The sequence below is a fragment of the Pan troglodytes genome, chromosome 2 (assembly GCF_028858775.2).
Source record: "Pan troglodytes isolate AG18354 chromosome 2, NHGRI_mPanTro3-v2.0_pri, whole genome shotgun sequence".
In the NCBI taxonomy this organism is placed as follows: domain Eukaryota; kingdom Metazoa; phylum Chordata; class Mammalia; order Primates; family Hominidae; genus Pan; species Pan troglodytes.
In genome coordinates this window covers 6,838,891-6,861,699 of record NC_086015.1, presented here as the reverse complement: position 1 = coordinate 6,861,699, position 22,809 = coordinate 6,838,891, and the positions used below count along the sequence as shown (strand labels likewise).

At 39.8% G+C, this 22,809-nt stretch overlaps 1 protein-coding gene across 3 annotated transcripts in view; it reads right to left on the bottom strand.

Moving 5' to 3' along the window:
- The window catches only part of CNTN4 (contactin 4), a 959,696-nt gene that overhangs the window by 231,995 nt on the left and 704,892 nt on the right, over window positions 1-22,809 (bottom strand). For all 3 annotated transcript variants that reach the window (XM_009444763.4, XM_009444772.4, XM_009444765.4), the window contains exon 6: window positions 9,036-9,131. In XM_009444763.4, the coding sequence (XP_009443038.2) occupies window positions 9,036-9,131 (96 nt within the window). The remainder of the gene's footprint in view (window positions 1-9,035; window positions 9,132-22,809) is intronic.

Sequence of the window (22,809 nt, the reverse complement as noted above, 5' to 3'; positions counted from 1 at the left end):
AGTTCCTCTGTTGGGAAATGGAAATCAGAATGCATGTTTCATAGAAATTATGTTATAAAACGTGGTTTAAACCAAGTTTGGCTGACCTCAACATTCTTGAAAAATGGCATAGTAGCAGTATTTCAATGCCACTCCCAACCAACATTTTAAACATCATTTTGTAAGTTCCAAGACCAGATGACGAGATCCTACATTTTGCCTTATTACAGGACCTTTTCTGAATCACTGATTTCCAAGACGGTCAGTGTTAACCTACTGGACACCTGTGGCTTTTAATTTACTTGCAGGTGATGAGGCATCTCTCAGGGAAGTCGCTTCTCAGGTGACATGAAATTGGTATCAAAATGCAGCTATCTCAGTGGTGGCCAAGAAACAAAGACTCAGGACCTAAGACCATTAGCTATCATTTTTTACGTGTGTTTTTAAAACTAGGACTATATTTGGCCACTTCTCTCATTATACACACACGCGCACACACACACACACACACACAAACACACACAGAGAGAGAGAGAGAGAGAATGAGATGACTCAAGTGAAATGCTGGGCCTTTCCTTGTTCCCATATGTACCTTCAATCATGTTCCCAATATGACCAGAAAAGGTGATCAATACTTACAGCACTATTCTTATAGCTTTTTATGACAATTAAGTGATTGTTAAATTTGTAACCATTTAAAAATCTCACATTTTGCTTTTTTTAAGCTGCCATATAAAAATATGTTTAAGACAACATTCTTCAGTCTATTAAAAATATTCTCAGCATTATTTCAGCAGTATTTTTAAAGTCCTGCATCCTCCTAAGTCTACCTAGTGCCTTGTTTTTCTAAGGAAATGAAGTCCGGGCACATACTGTACACGCTAAATAGAAAATGCAAATATAAAGAATCACACAGGGTTTGGCTTATGAGAAGACTATTGGTAGAGTTTACCTTAACTGTAAAGTCTTTAATAGCAATTTTCAAATGTTAGAAGAATGGCTAATAAAGCCACAATGCCAGAGCATAACCAATTTATGTTAATAATAGATGTAAATTCCATATAAATCTCTTGGGAGATATATCCGAAAAGTATCTGCCTACATAAAAGTTGTTACATGAATGTAAATCAAGAATCACATATCTCCAAAGATGAGAAATTCTCTGATTTAACTTTGACTTCAAGCTTAAGCAAATGAAAACCATCAAACCCAGCCTAATTAATAAAATCAGGACTGTCTGGAAGTTTTAACTGTGCAAATTGCTGCCACATTTGTTATGTCTTTTCATCCTCATAACAGATTTGAAAAGTTTACAGGACAAAGATGAATTCCATTTGGTTGGCATTATAGTGGTGTGTGAGGATTTGAAAGTGATGCTAGGAACCCAGATGTGGGTAAGGAGAGGGAGCCTGAAAAAGGTAATGAGAGAAAGTAGAGGGAGTAAGCTGGAAGTACAGGGACTGCTTCCTGAGGAAAGTGACCAGTCGTCCAAAGCACAGTTGACAAACCTAGGACCCAGCCAGGCAAATGTCAATAGCCAAGGAGGTCTGATATGATGCGTGGGGCCCAGTAACTAGACTTCCTAGACTTAAGCAATACTTAGAATGCAAAGAATACCATGTTATGGTTGGAGGTTTAGAGTAGGGTTAAAATGGGATTTCATGCACCTTTGGGTAAGAAATGAGGACAACAGCTAAGCTAAGTGTCTGGACTAAGGAGGCAGCTGAAAATGTAAAATTATATAAAACTGGTAAACCCAGGAACCAGTTTGGGGAAGAAGATGAGAATAAGGCATTGAATGTGGAGTTAGGCAGAGTTGGCAACTTGACTTGAATGTGGACATCTTGAAGATTATTCTGGGCATAGAGGATGCTCAATTTTAGCACACTAAGATTCGTCCTGGCTCAATGACCTGTCAGCATAGTTTGGACTAAGTAAGAAACTGGGTGAGTCTAACTCTGAAGGTGATATCTTAATACCGAAAGCTGAGTAGGTGTGGGAAGACAGAAACAGAAGTCAAATGAAGAAATAGGGCTCAGAGAAGTTACATAATTGGCCCAAGACCACATAGCAAGTTGATGGGAGAGCTAGGACTAGAACACAGATGTCCTACTTTCACGCTTTTATCTCTGTCCTACAGTAAATACAGCATGGTCCAGCTGAAATAACCATGCCGTGGAAAGGCATGCTTGCTTCTTTTAAGGGCTGTGGTTATAATCTGTATGGGTATGTCCACGTAAAATTACATTTATGGAAGGAACCCTGGAGAGGTTTGCATATAGAGACATTTTGCTGGGATAAGTCCTACTTGATTTTGTAATGCAGGGACTCAAATTTTCCACCCTGGCTGCATATTAAAATTACCTGGATGATGCCAGAGGATCCCCTGCCATCAAGAAACTCAGATTTAATTGACCTGGGGTGAGGGCCAAAGAACCACTGACACAGAAAGTACAGTACATGTTTCCAGTTTTTCTACTATATACAAATAAAAGGGCGCATTCTAGGCAACAGTAACTCTTATTCCTGCCATTGATTAGAGTGTGCCCTCCATAATCTCTTTGCTTCTATTTCCTTATCTATGAAACACATGTCCTTACTTCTTATGGGATTATTGTGAGGATTCAAAGATAATATAATGTAAATTAAAGCATTATAAACACTATAAAGGACTCTACAGATGTTCTTGTTCGAAGGTCCCTGGGTCTGATGCCCTGTGGATAGGATCCAACTCTAGTGGGGATGTGTTCTGTGTAAAAGAAAAATCTAAAGATGAAAATTTTAGCTAGTTTCTCCAAAACCCATAATAATGAAAATAATCTCAGAATCAGAATCAGGTGGTTTTCTTTTTTAAATATACTCTGGGAAGCCATACATTCACCAATAACAATGTAGGAAAGCTGGCTGAATAGAAAATGCTACTTCTGGGTTTTGTCTGTTTGTTTGCTTTTAAGACAGGATCTCACTCTGTTGCCCAGTCTGGAGAGCTGTGGTGTGATCATAGCTCACTGCAGCCTCGAACTGCTAGGCTCAAGGAATCCTCCCACCTCATCCTCTCAAATAGCTGGGACTAGAGGCACACACCACCACATTTGGCTAATTTTTAAAATTTTTTTTAGGCTGGGTGCGATGGCTCACACCTGTAATCCCAGCACTTTGGGAGGCTGAAGCGGGTGGATCCTGAAGTCAGGAGTTTGAGACCAGCCTGGTCAACATGGCAAAACCCTGTCTCTACTAAAAGTACAAAAATTAGCTGGGCATGGTGGCATGTGCCTGTAGTCCCAGATACTCGGTAGGCTGAGGTGGGAGAATGAACTGGGAGGCGGAGGTTGCAGTGAGCTGAGATCACGCCACTGCACTCTAGCCTGGGCGACAGAGCGAGACTCTGTACCAAATAAAATAAAATAAAATAAATTATTTTTTAGAGATGGTCTCACTGTGTTGCCAGGTTGATCTCCAACTCCTAGGCTCAAGTGATCCTCCTACCTTGGCCTCACAAAATGCTAGAATTATAGGCCAGAGGCACTGCACCTGACCAGAAGGCTACTTCTGAGTATGAGTACCTAGGAAAAGCCACCCTTTTCTTAGTTTTTCATTTCCTTTATGAACAAAAACATATAAAGTCAAAGGTAAAGCCTAAGGTAACTACATTTTATTTTGAATTATTTTCAACTGGCCGGTGCAGTGGCTCACGCCTGTAATCCCAGCACTTTGGGAGGCCAAGGTAGGCAGATCACTTGAGGTCGGGAGTTTGAGATCAGCCTGGCCAACATGGTGAAACCTCATCTCTACTAAAAATACAAAAATTAGCCAGGTGTGGTGGTGCACTCCTGTAATCCCAGCTACTTGGGAGGCTGAGGTGGGAGGATCAGCTTGAACCCAGGAGGCGGAGGTTGCAGTGAGCCGAGATTGTGCCATTGCACTCCAGCTTGGTTGACAGAGTGAGACTCCATTTCAAAAAATAAGTAAATAGATGAATTATTTTAAATAAAAATTTCACATAAGGAATGCTCAGCCCTTCGGCTTGAGTGATGTGGAAATCGAAGCACTCCATCTCAGCAGGGCTGGACCTGGGCCAGTTCTGTAGATGATCCGTGTGAATGGACCTTAAATCTGGTGCTGCCTCAGAGTGAGCGAGTCAGCTAGAGTTTTGTTTTTGTTTTTGTTTTTTTTGAGCCAGAGTCTCGCTCTGTCGCCCAGGCTGGAGTGCAGTGGCGCGATCTCCACTCACCGCAACCTCCACCTCCTGAGTTCAAGCAATTCTCCTGTCTTAGCCTCCCAAGTTGCTGGGATTATAGGCGCACACCAGCAGACTAATTTTTGTATTTTTAGCAGAGACGGGGTTTCTCTATGTTGGCCAGGCTGATCTCTAACTCCTGACCTCAAGTGATCCACCTGCCTCGGCCTCCTCCCAAAGTGCTGGGATTACAGGTGTGAGTCACCGCGCCTGGCCTGTTTTTTTTTTTTTTTTTTTTAACAGCCTTGGGGACCCTACGCCAGATTTATGGAATCGGAATATGCTTGTGAACAGGTTGGACACCTATGGTTTTAACAATTTTCCCTCCAGATTCTCAAGCTGTCAACCCTCACTGCCCAGAGGTGGGGTGTGCGTGGGAACCACAGCTATGACTCAGGGCATCTCACACTTCAAAGTGCATACGATCACTCGGAGATCTTATTAAAATGCAAGTTCCAATTCAGTAGGCTGTAGTGGGGTCTGAGATTTTGCCTTTTTATCAAATTTCCAGGTGAGGCCAATGCTGCTGGTGCTTGGACCACCCTTTGAGTAGCAAGCATCTTGGTGACATAAAATGAAGGCATGAACAAAAACCTCTTTTGATGAACAGTTTGTGAGGATTGTATTGAGGAATAAACTAGAAATTTTCATATATTGGAAGGAAGAATCTCAAAGTTCCTCTGTTCTATTCCTGTTTAACGAGAGCTTGGTTAAAGGTCATGAATTCCTGGTGCCCAGTGACCCTAGAGTTGGCAGAAAGCAAAGTGGACATTCTGGACCTCAATAATTTCTGTTTCTAATAGGAAGGAGCACCAAGGATAGCCAGAGTCCATCAAAGTGATTTCTATTTTTTGGTGTTTTCTTATATTTAATGGTAAAAATCTATGCAAAACCATCACATCTGAATTCATACATATAAACCAAGAGATGACAAAGAGGCCACACATAGTGATTGGTAGAGTGCTGGAAATACCTGCTGACTGAAATGCTTTTCAAAACAGATTAATTGCTGCTCATTTCTCTGCTACCCTAAGAAGGTCTGACACCGCACAGCTTTCGAAATAGGACATGCAGCATCCCTTACAATGGATTTCATGCCATTACCCAGTACCCCACTGATATAATAAAAGGCTGACTCATTTCCTTTCCTCCGCATGATCTGTTACAATGGAAACCAGGAGACCATATGCTGGGTCCAAAATGCTCAGTATGTCCAGCGGCTCACAGTGATTCTTCTAGCTTTAGGGTGACACATAGCCCGGAAAAACAGTGAGAGAATCACTGCCGTTCAGTTGCATTGGAGGCTTTTGAGAAATTGGAAGGATTTCATCAGATAATCATTGTTTCCCTTGTCCAAAACTGATGGATGCCTGAGATGCTCTCTTATAACCTTGAATATCTTCTTTGTTCTTTTCTCAAAAATTTCTTAGCCGTGCCTGCTTTGCCCACAGCGTTAATGTGCACGCCATTTCTAAAAGAGCTTATAATAAGAATATTTATTTCCTTGTCTTTCACCATCAAGATTGTCAGGAATGTCAGCACAGCTCAAGGAACTGGATTTCAGAGCTGCTGACTGCTGCCAGCAGAGACAACTGCATTTCAGTAGATGTCTACGGAAATTTTTAATCTATTTCTCTGTGGGAAAGGGAAAGTAGTCAGGTACTTCATTGCGTAGCAGCACGGCATCACTCCATGTGTTTTGCCTTTCCTAAAGAGATCATTATATCGGACAGTGGTGGTGTTTTTCTTAATATACCTACAAGATTAATTTTTAGGGTTGCTGCCATGTGATGAAAACTTAATGCAATGAAGGTAGCCTGCAGAAGAAATTAGTAAAATCTTCCATTTTTATTTTGATCAGATTCCATATTAAAAAGAGAAGTGTTAGTCTAAGTGAACTTCACCTGAATCTAAATATATGTCCACAGTGAAGTGGTTTTCTCATATAAAGGACAGGCCTTCAATAATGCAAACACACTTGCTAAACAAGATGTTTAGCCCTTATCGAGTTATAATTATGTGTTGATAGAATCAATAGGGATTTGAGAGACTTCTTTTAATCTCTTCATTTTATAGACAGGCAGAGTGAGGCATAAAGAATTTGAAGATATTTTCCCAGTATCAAATAATGATTTGAAACAGAACAAGGATCAAAACTCATATCCCAGACTCCAAATTCAGTGCTTCTGATACTAACTTGAAAGGAAAATGAAATCCTGAAGAATAATCCCATTTTCCAAACACAGACCTCTGAAATCAAACCTAGATTTTCTGTCAGTCTTCAAAAACCAGAAATCCTAACGATTCCTTGTCCCTGATCCAGACATAGAGGGGAACCTACCTCTCCCACTTCTACTTCCTATTCAGGATGCTTGAAGTAGATGCCTTTTAGCACCTTTACTAATTGTTATTTTCTGCTGGAAATGTTAGCTCAGAATTAGATGAGAAAGAAAACATTACAACTTTTGAACAGAGGACAAAAATAAAACAGTGTTTTTCAAATTCCAAATCTAAAAGTTTGTTCTTTTAAACATGTGGAAAGCCAAACTGAAAATTAAGGCAATAACAAGAATAGCAGATATTGAACTAAACTTCAGCCTGGATTTCCAAGAGTAGAGTTTATCAGTCTTGTCATTACAGACCTTAGTGGAATCCTAATAAATATTACTACTTATTAAACCTCCACACTACTGAATCCCTTATGTGCAGTTATATTTGCCTTTTAGTCATCGTAGTTCCTTTTAGCCGACACTGCAAGTTGCCTACACATCTCTCCATATTCTCCCTTATTAGTAAAATTATGATATTTTCCAGGGCATAATATATCTGCATAAAATATTTGATTTTTCAGTCTCCTTTGCCACTGAGGTGATCAGTGAAATGGAGGCAAAGTCCTCAGGCAAAGAAAACTTCGATAATAAAAGTAAATTGAAATGGACAAAAACAAGCAAAAACAAATTATTGCCTTTTGTCTTTGCTTCTTCCCATTTGATCTGGTTTGGAATGCAGACTTCATGCCTCATCCATATCACATGCTAAGCACTTCAGAGAAGAATCAGAGAAGGGCATGAGTCCTGGAAGACACCCTCTAGAAGCTGTGCTAGCTTTAGATTGTATACCTTTGAAAATCTTGCATGCCAGCCAGGTGCAGTGACTCATGCCTGTAATCCCAGCACTTTGGGAGGCCAAGGTGGGTGGATCACTTGAGGTCAGGAGTTTGAGACCAGTCTGGTCAACATGGTGAAATCCTATCTCTACTACAAATATAAAAATTGGCATGGTGGTGGGTGCCTGTAATCCCAGCTACTCGGAAGGCTGAGGCATGAGAATCGATTGAACCTGGGAGGCAGAGGTTGCAGTGAGCCAAGATTGCACCACCACACTCCAGATTGGGTGACAAAGCGAGACTCTGTCTCAAAAAAAAAAAAAAAAAAAAAAAGAAAGAGAAAATGCTGCATGTGAGAAAAAGAATACAAAAGAACATTATGAGCTGGGTTTTCAGTTACTTGCAGTCAAGTGCATTCCTAACTGATCTAGTTGCTATGAGTCTCCACAAAGTGATCTTAGATTCTATGGTCAAGGAACTTTTGTTCTTGGTCTGATCCTGTGATACTGTGATTAATAAGAAATATATATATTTGGTCTGCATCCCAAAACCCTTGTAATTTCCCGAGTGATATTGCTGAGAAGAATGTCTTTTGTTATTCATAAATAGGCCCTTTTCAACCATACTTGAGTTTATGCTAATTAGGTGACTCTTGGTGAGGCCCCTTGATTGGTTGTCAGAGGAACCAACCAAATAATTAAAGGGTTGGAACTTTCAGCCTCCCCATTCCCCACTCCTGGGGATGGGAGAAGGGCTGGAAAATGGCCATCAATTACAATGCCCATAGATTCGATCAATCATGCCTACACAACGGAACCTGCATAAAAACCCTAAATGACAGCGTTTGGAGAGCTTCAGGGTTAATGAATGCATCCACATGTGGGGAGGATCCACAAGTCTAGAAATTCCTGCATTCATAACCCTTCAGACCTCACTCTCTCTATATGTTTATCTGGCTGTTCATACGCATCCTTTATAATATCTTTTATAATAAACTGGTATGTAAGTAAACTGTTTTCCCTGAGTTCTGGGAGCCATTCTAGTAAATTATGGAAGCCAAGGAGGGAGTTATGGGAGTCCCACTTTACAGCCAGTTAGTCAGAAGTGTGGGAGGTCAAGGACTTGAAAGTGGCATCTGAAGTGGAGGCAGCCTTGTGGGACTGAGCCTTTATCCTATGAGTTCTGACACTAACCATCCCAGAGTAGTTAGTGGGGTAGTTACTGTCAAAATGGAATTGAATCGTTGGACAGCCAGTTGGTGTCCAGAAGATTGGAGACTTGGTTGTTAGTGTGGAAAAAACCCATACATTTGGTGTCAGAAGTATTGCGAGTAGACACAGTTCACAGACAGTTCCCAGACCAACCAGGAGATGAAATGAAGCAGGGCCATCTTTTCTAACCCAATCAAGTTGTAAGAAGTATGAGTCGTTTTAATTACACTGCTTTACCAAGCAACAGCATTCTGATTTTGATCGACTCAGGTGTCTTTCTTCTTGTGCCAGGTAGACTGCAATGGGGTGGAAAATTTGCACAATCTGGTATTTTCCTATCCTAATGATGGGAGGCATTCACAATGGTTTTTCCTCCACATGGAGGGGCTTTGGGAATCTCTATAAATGACACTGTGCACTCAGCTGGTGTCAGGAGGGAGAACATTGAGGAAGAAAAATAACAGGGAGTGAAGCATGCATATGTCAGTTCATTTATATGTACCTCCAGAATGGGGTGGCGGGCCACACAGTAGCACCATTCCTTGACCTCGACGGACAGACACAGTGCTTCTTGTTCTTGTTTTAAAGTTGTCAAGATCTGTTGGGAGAAATATGGGAAAAAGCATTTAAACTTTAAAGTCCTAAGATATCAAGGGAGAGTACCACTATTTCAAAAGAGAATCATTCTGCCCACAACTGCGTTGGTAGCACCCACACCAGGGGAATTCAGAAGAGCTTCTTTTCATATGATATTGTCCCATCCTCCTTGATTTTATGGTTATACTGTCCACTAAAATATCTACTTACCACACATGCCTATTTAGATTTAAAATAATTAAAATTAAATACAATTTATAATTCAGTTCCTCAGACACTAGTCACATTTCAAGTGCTCAGTAGCCACATGCACTTAGTGATGATCACATTGACCAGCACAGACATAGAAGACTTCCATCATGCCAGGACATCGCATTGGATAGTGCAGGTCTGGGTGAAGAAACTGAGGTTTAAAGATGTTAAGTGACCTGCCCAAGACCTCTCTGTATTTAAATATCATTATCAGAATGCAAACTCCTGTTTTCTGATAGAATTCTGTTCACTTCACAAACCATTCTATTATATATAATTATACTTGTCTCTCCATATATACCCAGAGTGTGACTGTCTCTCTTTATATACAAACACACCTCTATATAAAATGTATAAATAGACATATATACAGACACACAATTGCTTTAAAGTTCTTGTAGTGTAGTTTAAAATATTTAGAAGGTACTGTTCATGGTTCTCTTTAGAAGAATGTTTTATTACCTCAAAAAGGTCAAGTCTGGTTAGAGAGATAAGACATTTATAAACCCAAAGATCACAGTATAAGTAAATAGGCAGTTACAAATACAAATGAGTTAAGAAATATGTCTAATAAAGTGAGACATATTATTGTTCAAGAAACGTTTTTTTCTTCCACCCTCCCAAATGTAAATCCTCTCAATAAGGAGTGTGTTAAGTGCCATTTCATTTTTTGTTGTCTATTACATTTGATTTAATAACATTTTATTGGATTTGGGGACTTCCGATTCAAGTATGTTGTGCAGGGTTGCAAACCATCTGGCTGTGCACACTAGAGCAGAGTAACATTTGTGGATGATTTCCTCCATGCTGGCCATTTTGGTAAGGATTTTATGATGATTATCTCATGTACTCCTAAAAACAATTGGGAAGGCTGCAGTTACAAATTGGAATGTTTCTACACTCAGGCTTAGTTTCAAGGAGTGCTAAGGATATTTAAAAAGTTACACATAGACATGTCTTAGTTACCAGATTCTTCTGGAATTAGGGACATTTTAAGTTTGTTCATTATTGTCTTCATCACTTATATATTCATAAAAATTCCATTAAGTACCATCTGATTGCCAACTTAGAAGGCAAGCATTGCGAGAACACAGCTTCCGTCCTGTTGGGGCTCAAGCAGGCAGGTCTGACACATAACACCTAATCATAGCAAACCAAAGACTGCCAGGTTTGGGCTGTGAAACGTGAACAAGAAGGACACACACATACTCAGCACAAAACAAATCAGTGCTATGATTTGAATTACATTTCTGATGTAATAAACTTCTTTGTATTCAATGGACACCAGGTGAGGGTAGAACATGGTATTTTTCTTGTCTTTATGGAAATGGTCTGAGATTCCTTCAAAAGGAATTAAACCAGGATTTTAAAAACTGTGTTATGGAGTTAATATTTTAAACCATTATCCCTAAAAGTAACACTGAATCAGTCTGAATTGTCACTTCTGCATATAGGTTCTTAGAGTAAGTCATCTACATTTTTGCACAGATATCCCATTCAATTTCCAGAGTTGCATGAAAAATTAAGAGCTGATAGATAGTAGAGATCAGGTATCATCTAGGCAAAACCAATCATGGTTTCTGATTAGAGAAATAGTATTGAGAAATGAGAAAGAAAATGAGAAATATGGGCAATGATTTTTAACTATCCTTCCTGAGCTTTAAAAAACTGTATTCATGTTTTTTCCTTCTTAGTTTATGAATTCATTCACTTCTACAAGTTTTAGGCATTTGAAGTGTATCTCATTAATCTGGTATTTGAGAAAATAATCAGAAACATTTATTAGTCATTAATTGAAATAGATTCCAGATGATAAACCCTACCTATACAGCAAATGGAAAGACTGTATTTGGGTAGATCTGAGTTTGAAAACCATCTCTGCCACTTATTAGCTGTGTTGACCATGGGCAGGTCTACATACCATGGGCAGGTCTTAATTTTCTCATAAATGTAACGAGAATGAATGTTCTTTGTTTCAAGTATGTAGTCAGTATGTTTCTTCTGTCCATTGCGAATGCTGTGATTCAGTGCCAAAGCATATCCCAAACATTCCAACTAAGGAAAGGTTTCTAATCGCAAACGCACACCAGAGCGAGCTGTAGATAAGAATCAAAGGACATGATACTTATGCACATGTTTAGGGAAAGATTACATGCCTCACATTGTTCTTTTTGGGTATGAATATCTATCCAGATCCTAACAGTTAACAACATGATACTTTTCTAAGTCAAGAGCTATGTGTGTAAATGGGTATTATGTCAAAGTTTGTACACTCATGATTAAGCCTTTACCAGCAATATTTCCACATATATTTTTATTTATTTATTAATTTTTTTCCATCAGTTATTGGGATACAGGTGGTATTTGGTTACATGAGTAAGTTCTTTTTTTTTTTTTTTTTTTGGAGACAGAGTCTCACTCTGTTGCCAGGCTGGAGTGCAGTGGTGTGATCACGGCCCACTGCAAGCTCCACCTCCCAGGTTCAAGTGATTCTCCTGCCTCAGCCTCCTGAGTAGCTGGGACTACAGGCATGCACCACCACGCCCAGCTAATTTTTGTATTTTTAGTAGAGACGGGGTTTCACCATGTTGGCCAGGATAGTCTCGATCTCTTGACTTCATGATCCACCCGCCTCAGCCTCCCAAAGTGCTGGAATTACAGGCATGAGCCACCATGTCCAGCCATGAGTAAGTTCTTTAGTGGTGATTTGTGAGATTTTGGTGCACCCATCACCCAAGCAGTATACACTGCACTATATTTGTAGTCTTTTATCCCTTGCCCCACTTCCCACTCTTCCCCCTAAGTCCCCAAAGTCCATCGTATCATTCTTTATTTATTTATTTATTTATTTTGAGATGGAGTCTCACTCTGTCGTCGAGGCTGGAGTGCAGTGCCACGATCTTGGCTCACTGCAAGCTCTGCCTCCTGGGTTCACGCCATTCTCCTGCCTCAGCCTCCCGAGTAGCTGGGACTAAAGGCGCCCGCCACCATGCCCGGCTAATTTTTTGTATTTTTAGTAGAGACGGGGTTTCATCGTGTTAGCCAGGATGGTCTCGATCTCCTGACCTCATGATCTGCCCGCCTTGGCCTCCCAAAGTGCCGGGATTACAGGTGTGAGCCACTGCATCCGGCCTCATTGTATCATTTTTATGCCTTTGCGTCCTCATAGCTTAGCTCCCACATATCAATGAGAACATACGATATTTGGTTTTCCATTCCTGAGTTACTTCACTTAGAATAATAGTCTCCAATCTCATGCAGGTCACTGCAAATGCTGTTTATTCATCCTTTTTATGGCTACATAGTATTCCATCATATATATATATATATATATGCCATAGTTTCTTTAGCCACTTACTGATTGATGGGCATTTGTGTTGGTTCCACGATTTTGCTATTGTGAATTGTGCCACTATAAACATGCATGTGCAAGTATCTTTTTTAAACAATGACTTCTTTTCCTCTGGGTAGATACTCAGTAGTGAGATTGCTGGATCAAATGGTAGTTCTACTTTTAGTTCTTTAAGGAATATCCACACTGTTTTCCATAGTGGCTGTACTAGTTTGCATTCCCACCAGCAGTGTAGAAGTGTTCCCTGTTAACTGCATCTACACCAACATCTACTGTTTTCTGATTATGGCCATTCTTGCAGGTGTAAGGTGGTATCACATTGTGGTTTTGATATGCATTTCCCTGATCATTAGTGATGTTGAGCATTTTTCCTATGTTTTTTGGCTATTTGCATATCCTCTTTTGAGAACTGTCTATTCATGTCCTTAGTCCACTTTTTTGATGGGACTGTTTGATTTTTTTCTTATTGATTTGTTTGAGTTCGTTGTAGAGTCTGGATATTAGTCCTTTGTCAGATGTATAGATGACGAAGAGTTTCTTCCACTCTGTGGGTTGTCTGTTCACTCTGCTGACTGTTCCTTTTGCCATGCAAAAGCTCTTTAGTTTAATTAGGTCCCAGCTATTTATCTTTGCTTTTATTGCATTTGCTTTTGGGTTCTCTTGGTCATGAAATCCTTAATGTCCAGAAGGGTTTTCCAATGTCATCTACTAGAATGTTTATAGTTTCAGGTCTTAGGTTTAAGTCCTTAACCCATTTTCAGTTGCTTTTTGTATAAGGTGAGAGATGAGGATCCAGAGTCATTTTATCTCCAAAGCTTTGGTACTTCGGTAATGATCAGTAGCAGCAGGCATTATGAGACAGAATACATTATGGATAATGCTCTATCACTGTGGCCATCACACTAATAGCAACAATAGAATTGACTTGCAGACTATATTGCAGTCATACCATGTGGCCAAGCACTTTTCTTATTTGATCTCATTGAATTCCATCATACTTTAAACTCCCAATTTATAGGTGACAGAGCTGAAGCTCACGGAGGTGCAGCACCTTCTTCACATGCCTAGGAAGTGGCCAGAAGATACAAACTCATGTTTTGTCTCTCTCCAAAGTTACTGCTCTGAAGCACCATAATCTATGGCATCTTCACTGATATCGTAAAGTCAGTGAAAAAGAGCTTTCAAATCAGTTACTTGCCATGCCAGAGACACAAAAACGTTCATTTAAATAACATTTACACTCAGCGAATATGGAAAGAAATCCACATTTCAACACATAGTGTGATGGGTTAGTATAAGTACTTTGGTTTCAAATCTTCTATTCCTCTGCTTTTCTTTGTGGTTGGGCACTCAACATGGAGATTTTAAATGTTAGGTGCAAAGTGTGAAGTTGAACAAGGAGAAAATAAACAGAAACAACTCTATTAAGAAGTAGGATTGTTGCCCTGTTAGGAAGGTAGCTAAACAATTACACTTGGCTTGTATTCCGTTTAGCAATTGGTCACCAAAGATATGATTGAATAAATAATGTATATGTAAAACAAGGAATTAACACCCGTGCACCATTGTTTCTCAAAATAGCCTGTGTTTCAAGCTTTATATGTGGTTCATTGACATGTGATGTGTAGATTTTTAAAAAATAAATACCTCTACTTTTTGATGTTGATTTCATTTGTCAGCATTTTACATAACTTTTTCCAACAGCCATGTGCTAAGGATTGTACAATTGTGTGGCAGATGTGTTTTCATATCGTATTTGTGAAAACAGCTGTCCTTTATTCTCCTATGGAATGTAATACCTGAATTTCATTTTAAAATGAGATTAGAAAATATGCTATAGTATTTGGAATGTGTTATCTCATTGAGACCAGAGAGGAAGTGATTTAGCAGTTACATTCCTGGAGGAGTGGACGTGTACAAAAGCCTTAAAGCTGCAATATGCTATCAATAATAAAAAGTCTTAATATAGGAAAACATTTGGAATTCAGGCCATGGAGTAAATCAGAGAGTAAGGGGAAAATGTCCACATATTTTTTGTCTGGGAAATTTTTAAATATTTAGAGCTGGGGAAGAAGTATCTTACCATAAATACCTGATTATAGTCTAGAGGATATAAAATCAAGAGGGTCCAAGATCTCTTTTGAGAAGTAATAACAGTAAATAAGAAAGAGTAATTTATTTAGGTCGTAATTAATGGACTAGCCATTACACATATGAACAGGAAGAGCTGAAGCTATTCGCAGGGTGGGATGACTCAGAGGAAGGTATAAAAAGTTTAGTTTTAAAATGGCCAGGAAAGGTTAATGAGATAATATCACACATCATAGTTGGTTAAGAATTCACAGAGAGAAGGGAGAAAAGAAAAAAAGGAAAAATGATACAGTAACCATGCATGTAATACATGTATTATTTAATGCAAGTAAAAAAATACCAATTCACTTTTTTCCTGACTTGGGTAGACCTGGATTCTATTAATTCTCCCAGGGTGGCCTTAGAACAAGAAATTGTCAGCACCAGTTCCCTTTGTTATTGCTTCCTTTTGAAAGAAGCAACCAGTAAGGAGATGAACATCAACTTGGAAAAATGGTCAAGTGATACATTTGTTATGAATATGATCTCCATAATGATGACTGCACCATTTATAAAAAGAAAAGAGGTATTTTTGGAGAGTAACTTTAAAAACTCACTATCATGCAGCAAATTTAAAGTTATGTCTTGACTCTCTGCCATTTGCTCCCTGTGTGTGTGTGTGGATGCACACTTTATGGTTTCCTGGATTGAAGAGACTTGTAGTGAAAATAAATCGAAATTTACAAAACCTGAGTTTCAAAGCTGTATTTTTGACATTCTTTCCATTTAGGAAGAAGGAAGACTGGCCTTCCCTGTAAGAGAGTATATAGCAAGAGGAAGAACTGCCTGATGGTTTAACACCCTGGTTTTGGAGTCAGAAGGACCTGAGTACAAACTTAGCACTCTTACTTTCTACCTGTATGATGTAGGTGAGTTAGTTAATCTCCTTGAACTTCAATTCTCATTTCTAATGTCAGGACAATAATTCCTGTCTCATAGGACTTTCTGAAGATTAAGATCATGCATGTAAAGCACTTAAGATGCTGCCTGGTCCAAAGTCAGTAGTCTATAAATGTTAGCACTATCAGTATGACTTTTGAGCATCCAAAGGAAAGTTTACAGAAAGTGACTCACTGGGAGAAACTTCCACCAGATAAAGTAACATTAGAGTGGCCAAGTCAACACTACTGTAGCAAAAAAACAAAAAACAAAACAAAACAAACCTGATAAGACTTAAAATATATCCTCTTCTGCTAGTCCTAATTTTGCTTTCAAGTCAAGATTGATGCTGAAGTGAATCAGATATCTTATCCTTTATATTGCATGAACTGTATTCTTTATAACACTTATATTTAAGATATACGCACGTATATCCTAGATTCAGATAATTCTTCATGAGAAATTCTTCCTATAATCTTCTGGTCTGAGAATGCTTGTGTTACTTAAAAATATTGTTTCTATACAACAGTAAAATTGATATTTGTCTACCTTTTTAAAACTTTTAAGTTTAGGGGTACATGTGCAGGTTTGTTACAGGTAAACTTGTGTCATGGGGGTTTGTTGTACAGATTATTTCATCACCCAGGTATTAAGCCTAGTACCCATTAGCTATTTTTCCTGATCCTCTCCCTCCTCCCGCCCTCCACTCTCTAACAGGCCCCAGTGTGTGGTGTTCCCCTTTATGTGTCCATGTGTTCTCATCTTAGCTCCGACTTGTAAGTGAGGACATGTGGTATTTCGTTTTCTGTCAATTTGCTGAGGATAACGGCCTTACCTTTTTTAAAGGATGTAAATATATATGATTTTTGGCTGGGCACAGTGGCTCATGCCTGTAATCGCCGCACTTTGGGAGGCCAAGGCAGGCAGATTGCTTGAGGTCAGGAGTTCGAGACCAGCCTGGCCAACACGGGGAAACCGTGTCTCTACTAAAAATACAAAAATTAGCTGGGTATGGTGACATGTGCCTGTAGTCCCAGCTGCTCTGGAGGCTGAGAGGCAGGAGAATTGCTTGAACCTGGGAGGCAGAGGTTGCAGTGAGCCGAGATCGCGCCACTGCACTCCAGCCTGGGTGACTGAGCAAGACTCCGTCTAAAAACAAAAACAAAAACCTGACATTAATTACCCCAGTTTGTTGGCAGTCGAAAGTAAGGGACTAGGAGGTCGGGCACACCTGTAGTCCCAGCTACTCGGGAGGCTGAGGCAGGAGAATGGCGTGAACCCAGGAGGCGGAGCTTGCAGTGAGCTGAGATCAGGCCACTGCACTCTAGCCTGGGCGACAGAGCGAGACTCTGCCTCAAATAAATAAATAAATAAACAAATAAATAAATAAATAGTAAAATAAAAATATAGTAAAGGACCAAAACTTTTTTTTTTTTTTTGACACCGAGTCTTGCTCTATCGCCCAGGCTGGAGTGCAGTGGTGTGATCTCAGCTCACTGCAACCTCTGCCTCTTGGGTTTAAGTGATTCTCCTGCCTCAGCCTCCAGAGTAGCTGAGATTACAGGCACCTGCCACCATGCCCAGCTAATTTTTGTATTTTTAGTAGAGACAGGTTTCCCACATTGGCCAGGCTGGTCTCGAATTCCTCACTTCAAGTGATCCGCCTGCCTCAGCCTCCCAAAGTGCTGGGATTACAGGTGTGAGTCACCGCACCTGGCCGGGACCAAAATCTTATGCTAGGTCTAATATTCCTAAGTCAATGTACCCTTGAGATACAAATGACTCATTCACAGAAATGACTTCTGACCTTTTTTTTTTTCTTTTTCAGAGCCTCTAATTCTGCAGCCATGAACATCACTATGGAAATCCTTAATACACTTATTTCAGAGTAAAAGGGAAAGCTTATTCAGAGCTGTCCCAGGTGCTGATTCCAGCCCTCACAGTGTTCTCTCTCCAACTGCCTGAGTTTTTTCTCACCCTGTTAGGTCATACCAAATAAAACCTTACAATTCAGATATTACTTTGGAATTACAAAAATATCATTTTAAACCATAAATACCTTCAAAAGTATGACCTTGCTATTAATCACTTTCAGTGAAGAGTGAATTAATTCAATTAGGTTGCTTTCACTTAACAAGTAAGTAAGAGCAGTATGGAGTCTTCAAATGTGAGTTTTGAATAACCAAAGAAGAATCAAAGGAAAATTTAATCTATGAAATAGTGGAGAAGGCAAAATAGCGCTGAGAAAGTTCAAGAAGGATAATGACTTAAAAAACTGGATGAGGAAAGTGGTGTGTGGAGACTGCCAAAGACAAATTTGCCTAGGGTCAGCCATCCTCTATTTAGCAAAACGGGAGGTTATTCTCCTCTTTCTCTTCTTGCACCACATTACTAGATCACACATCACTCTTTGTTTCCAGGAACAAAACCTAGGCAAGAATTAAAAATAGCATAATCAATATTACATGTTAAGAAGGCTTCTTAACTTTGGCCATTTAACCACTTTATAAATATTATCTATTTGGAAGAATGCAAAGGCCAGTTCCATCCAGCTTAGCTAAATAACGCAATTTCTCAATTTCTATGTATTTATTCATTGGATCTTCACCACAACTCTTTGAGGTGGGCTCTATTACTATTCTCATTTAATAGAAAGAAAAATAAACATCCACGAGCTTAGATTAGAATCCGGATTTTCCCGACCCAGAAGCCCCTGTATATAACTTCTATTCTATATCAAATTAAATAACAGGGATGAAACCATACTTTCTGATGGTCTGTTTGACTGTCTGAGACTCTCACACTTTTTCACCCCTCGACTATTATTTTCTTGACTTTACAGAAAATAAACGTTGCTTGGCTGCCCTTTTCTCTGGGAGCTTACACGTTCCTGATAGCTATTTTTATTTCTCATTTTACTTCTTTCCTTTTCCTCATTTGTTTGACATCCTCTATTTTATCTAGACCTTTGTGCTATTTAAGAGGCCAAAGAACAACTTAATTTAAAATGTCTGAGTTTCCCTGTGTGTTCCACAAAAAGGTACACCCATCTAACTCATGAGGTTACCGCAATTAGTGAGATATGGCATCGTCAATAATGTTGTTCTCCTTCGGAGACAGGTGCCCTAACATGCAAGCTATTATTACCAGCATTTTTCTCTACGGGAGCTCATCTTTTTTCTCATATCATCCTGACTCAGGAGTGTTAATGGTTAGGCAGCTGCATTCTTTATCTTTGGGTTCATACTTACACAACACGAAGAGAAACAAAGGTTTCAGAAGGCATTTGGCCTGGTCAATTTCAGAACAAAATATGGACCCTTCACTGTGCTCTGCAAAGGCCCTTCAGGATCCAGCCCCTGCCTACGTCCCCAGCTTTGCTCCCTGCCACTTCCCTCCTTACTTAGTTATGCCATAATGGCCACATTTTGCTTTCTGTTCTTCAAACACCTTGCAGCTAACCCGGTCTCAGGACCCGTGTCCTTGTTGTTCCCCTTGTTTGGAGTGCTCTTTCCCCATTCTTTGGCTTATCATGTTTAGCCTTCAGGAACCAACTCAAATGCCCCTTCTTCAGAGCAGCATTACCTGAGGGCTTAAGTAAAGTCAACCGTGACCTGACTCCAGTTACTCTCTGTCACATCCCCTCTTTACTACATCCTTCCCAGCAATCACCACCGCCGCCATCTGCAACTACGGTTCTCATTTGTGCACTTTCTTTTTTACTGTCTCCATTCCCTCCCCAAATAAAAGCTCACTGCGGGGCAGGAATCTTGCCAGTTTTTATGAGGCTATAGCCAATGCCCCAAACAGTGTCTGATACATAGTAGATACTTAATTAGTATTTGTTGAGCACTGCTCTTCTTCCTGTTTCACGGGCTGTGGTGGTTGGTGAGACCTGTTGGACTAGGGTGAACTTTCTTGTATTTGTCCTCATGACACACTGCTTTCCAGCATCTCGGCTACAAAGGACCTTTGTATGCTCAATAGCCAGGGAAGCTTTGGAGAATAACTTCAAGAAAAGGTGTCCAATCAAGGGCATGGAGCCACCTACTTTCCCGCATCCCCATCCTTAAATGGAAAGCTAAGAGATAAATTAAAATTGGAATGTAATCAACATATGAACTGGAGTTATTGCTTTGCAAAATAAATACTCTCCCACCCACTTGCCCACTCACCCCTGCCCCAGGGAATGCCAGAGATGATGAAAACATGAAACAACTCCTTGCAAATTGCATGGGCCTATTATTTGTGATTAGGGCTGTCATCAGCCAGTCAGTGATATATCATACAATTATCTTTTCTTCATCTAGTGTGATAATTTTATAACGACAGACTTATGATCATTATAGCTTTGACAGAAAGAAATATGATTCTTCATTTTGAATTTTACTTTATAGGCTTTTTTTCTCCCCAATGAAAATTAAAATTAGCAGGTTGTAATTCATTGTACCAATCTTCTTAATAAATAGGCACCTTAGAAGGCAAATCAGATACATTCAAGTAACACCAGAATGAATATTCTCTGAAGAAAATGCTGAAAAGTTATGCATCAAGAGGCCATGATAAAGTCAGTAATCTACAGAAAAGCCTTGGAAACATATTACTAAATGGAGACATAAGGACCACAGATGACGATCAAACCCCAGAGACTACAAATCTACGAGCCATACAATTGGTCATGAAAAACCCTGCTTCAAAGTGAAAGAAATCTCTTCATCTCAAACTTTTTCATTCAATTTCTTTTCTTTTATTAACCTTTCAGGAATATAAACCGAGGCAGTGAACTCACTACCAAATTTGCCTAGCACTTAGTGGCAGTGGATACAATGTCTCAGGAAAGAGGCGCAGTTTCTCACTTCCTACTCGTAAATGAAACTAGATCGATGTTCACGTAATTATACCTTCTCTTAATTCTATCCAAAGAGTAGGTATTTTTTTCCTCCAAGAAGCTTGGGAGGAAACTGCACTGATCCATACTTTACAAGGAGAGGCAGATGTTATCAGTACTTCCTGGCATCCATGCTCTGCAGAAAAATTTTGCTTTCAAAGCTAATAGAAGACTCTTCACTATGTACTCAGTTTCAGGATTTTGAACTATTAAAGTAGGGATTGATGACTCATTAAAAATGCCAGTCATGCTTAGACTCACTGCTCCTAAGAAACTGGACATGCTTTGCATCATAGCTATTTTAGGGAAATCAAAGGTATGTGGAGTAACAGGTTTGTTTCATCACTGGCTCAACGAGGGCTGTTTCTCTTCTCTTTTCCATCTTCTTTGAGTATAAAGTGTATCTTGGGATACTGGATGCTGAATTAGCTGTATACCAGTTAAAAATTTTTAAGGGCAAAAATAAAAAAGTTCTGTATATAAATGAAATTCCCAGATGAGGAGCAGCTGTTATTTATGTTGAATTTAAGTTGCTTCGGCAACTTCAACCATATATTTTTATCTCATTTAATTACAGTTTTGAAAATAAAACCATCGTCAAATATACATGCAAGCTACGTGTTCATTCATCATCGATTTAGATTTTGCAATGGGTGCTGTTTCCCTGTTCTCATTTTCACAAAGAAGAATCAGAGATAAGGCTGCAGTGTGTTAAACCTGTCAGTTCTTAGAAATGCCATTGCTCATGCCCCTTGCTCTTAAGTGCACTTTGTGGTAGTTAAGAACCAATGAAGATTCATTCAGTACCTACAGTATGCCCACTATCGGCACCTATCATGATGCCAGCCACTGTTTTAGACACTGGGGATATATCACTGACAAAACAAAACAAAGCAAAAATCTCTCTTCTCAAAGAGCTTAATGTGGGTAAGAGATGACAAACAAAATAAATAAATCACACATAGTGTCGTTGATGCCCACTACAGAAAAATAAGCTAGGGAAACCGGATAGGGGATGTTAATATGAAAATTTGAAAAGAAGAAGTAATATAAAAGTAGAACCTTTCTGCTTTCCATCCTACTTCTAAGTGTGGGAGGATAAATCACTCCCCCCTTTGCCAACTCAGCTCTCGTCCCCCATCGAGGCTGCCAAGAAGGGCGTGAAGTAGTGCCAAGTGACACAGCAGTCCTGATTTAGTTTGGTACTTTCTTATTTATAACTGACGTGGAAGTCATCTTAGTTCATGTAACACCTGAGGAAACTAATAAATAAGCATTTTCACCTTATATCTAAAAGTTAAAAACAGCTCCCCAGCAAAACAAAACTTCTAAGCTGCTGAAGAGGTGGGAGAAACAACTGAGGAGACATATGAAATCCACACCGATTTGCTAAGAGAAGACAATGAACAAACTAGCATGGTGATCATCTGTGTCAGCAATGGATAGTTACTGTTTTCTGCCTCTGAAATCCTAGGAAGCCAGAGGATTTCAGTTAGGAAGATCTTACCATCCTTTGTGCGGCCTGACAGCCCTCCCTTCTTCAATATTACTTGTGGTGCCATGTGTGGAAGATGCTGTGAGGAATGTGAAGATGAATCCAACATGGTCCCTGATCTCAAGACGTTTACAATCCAGATATGATACGCACATCAGTGGCTCTACTGTAAGGTGTAAAGAAAGTATGTAGAGCATTGCTGTAAAAGTGTTTAGAGTAAATGCTGTAGAGTATAAGAAAGTGCTATGAGAGGCCGGGCGCGGTGGCTCACGCCTGTAATCCCAGCACTTTGGGAGGCCGAGGCAGGCGGATCCCGAGGTCAGGAGATCGACACCATCCTGGCTAACAAGGTGAGACCCCCGTCTCTCTGAAAATACAAAAAATTAGCCAGGCCTGTTGGCGGGTACCTGTAGTCGCAGCTACTCGGGAGGCTGAGGCAGGAGAATGGCATGAACCCGGGAGGCGGAGCTTGCAGTGAGCCGACATCTCACCACTGCACTCCAGCCTGGGCGACAGAGCGAGACTCTGTCTCAAAAGAACAAAAACAAAAACAAAACAAAACAAAAAGTGTTATTAGAGTAGAAAAAACAGTCTGTACTTTTTGCTGCCGGTGATCACCCAATCAACATTCCATCTGCACAGACTGTGGACCCAGAACAATGAGGATCAAGGGACTTGAGTTT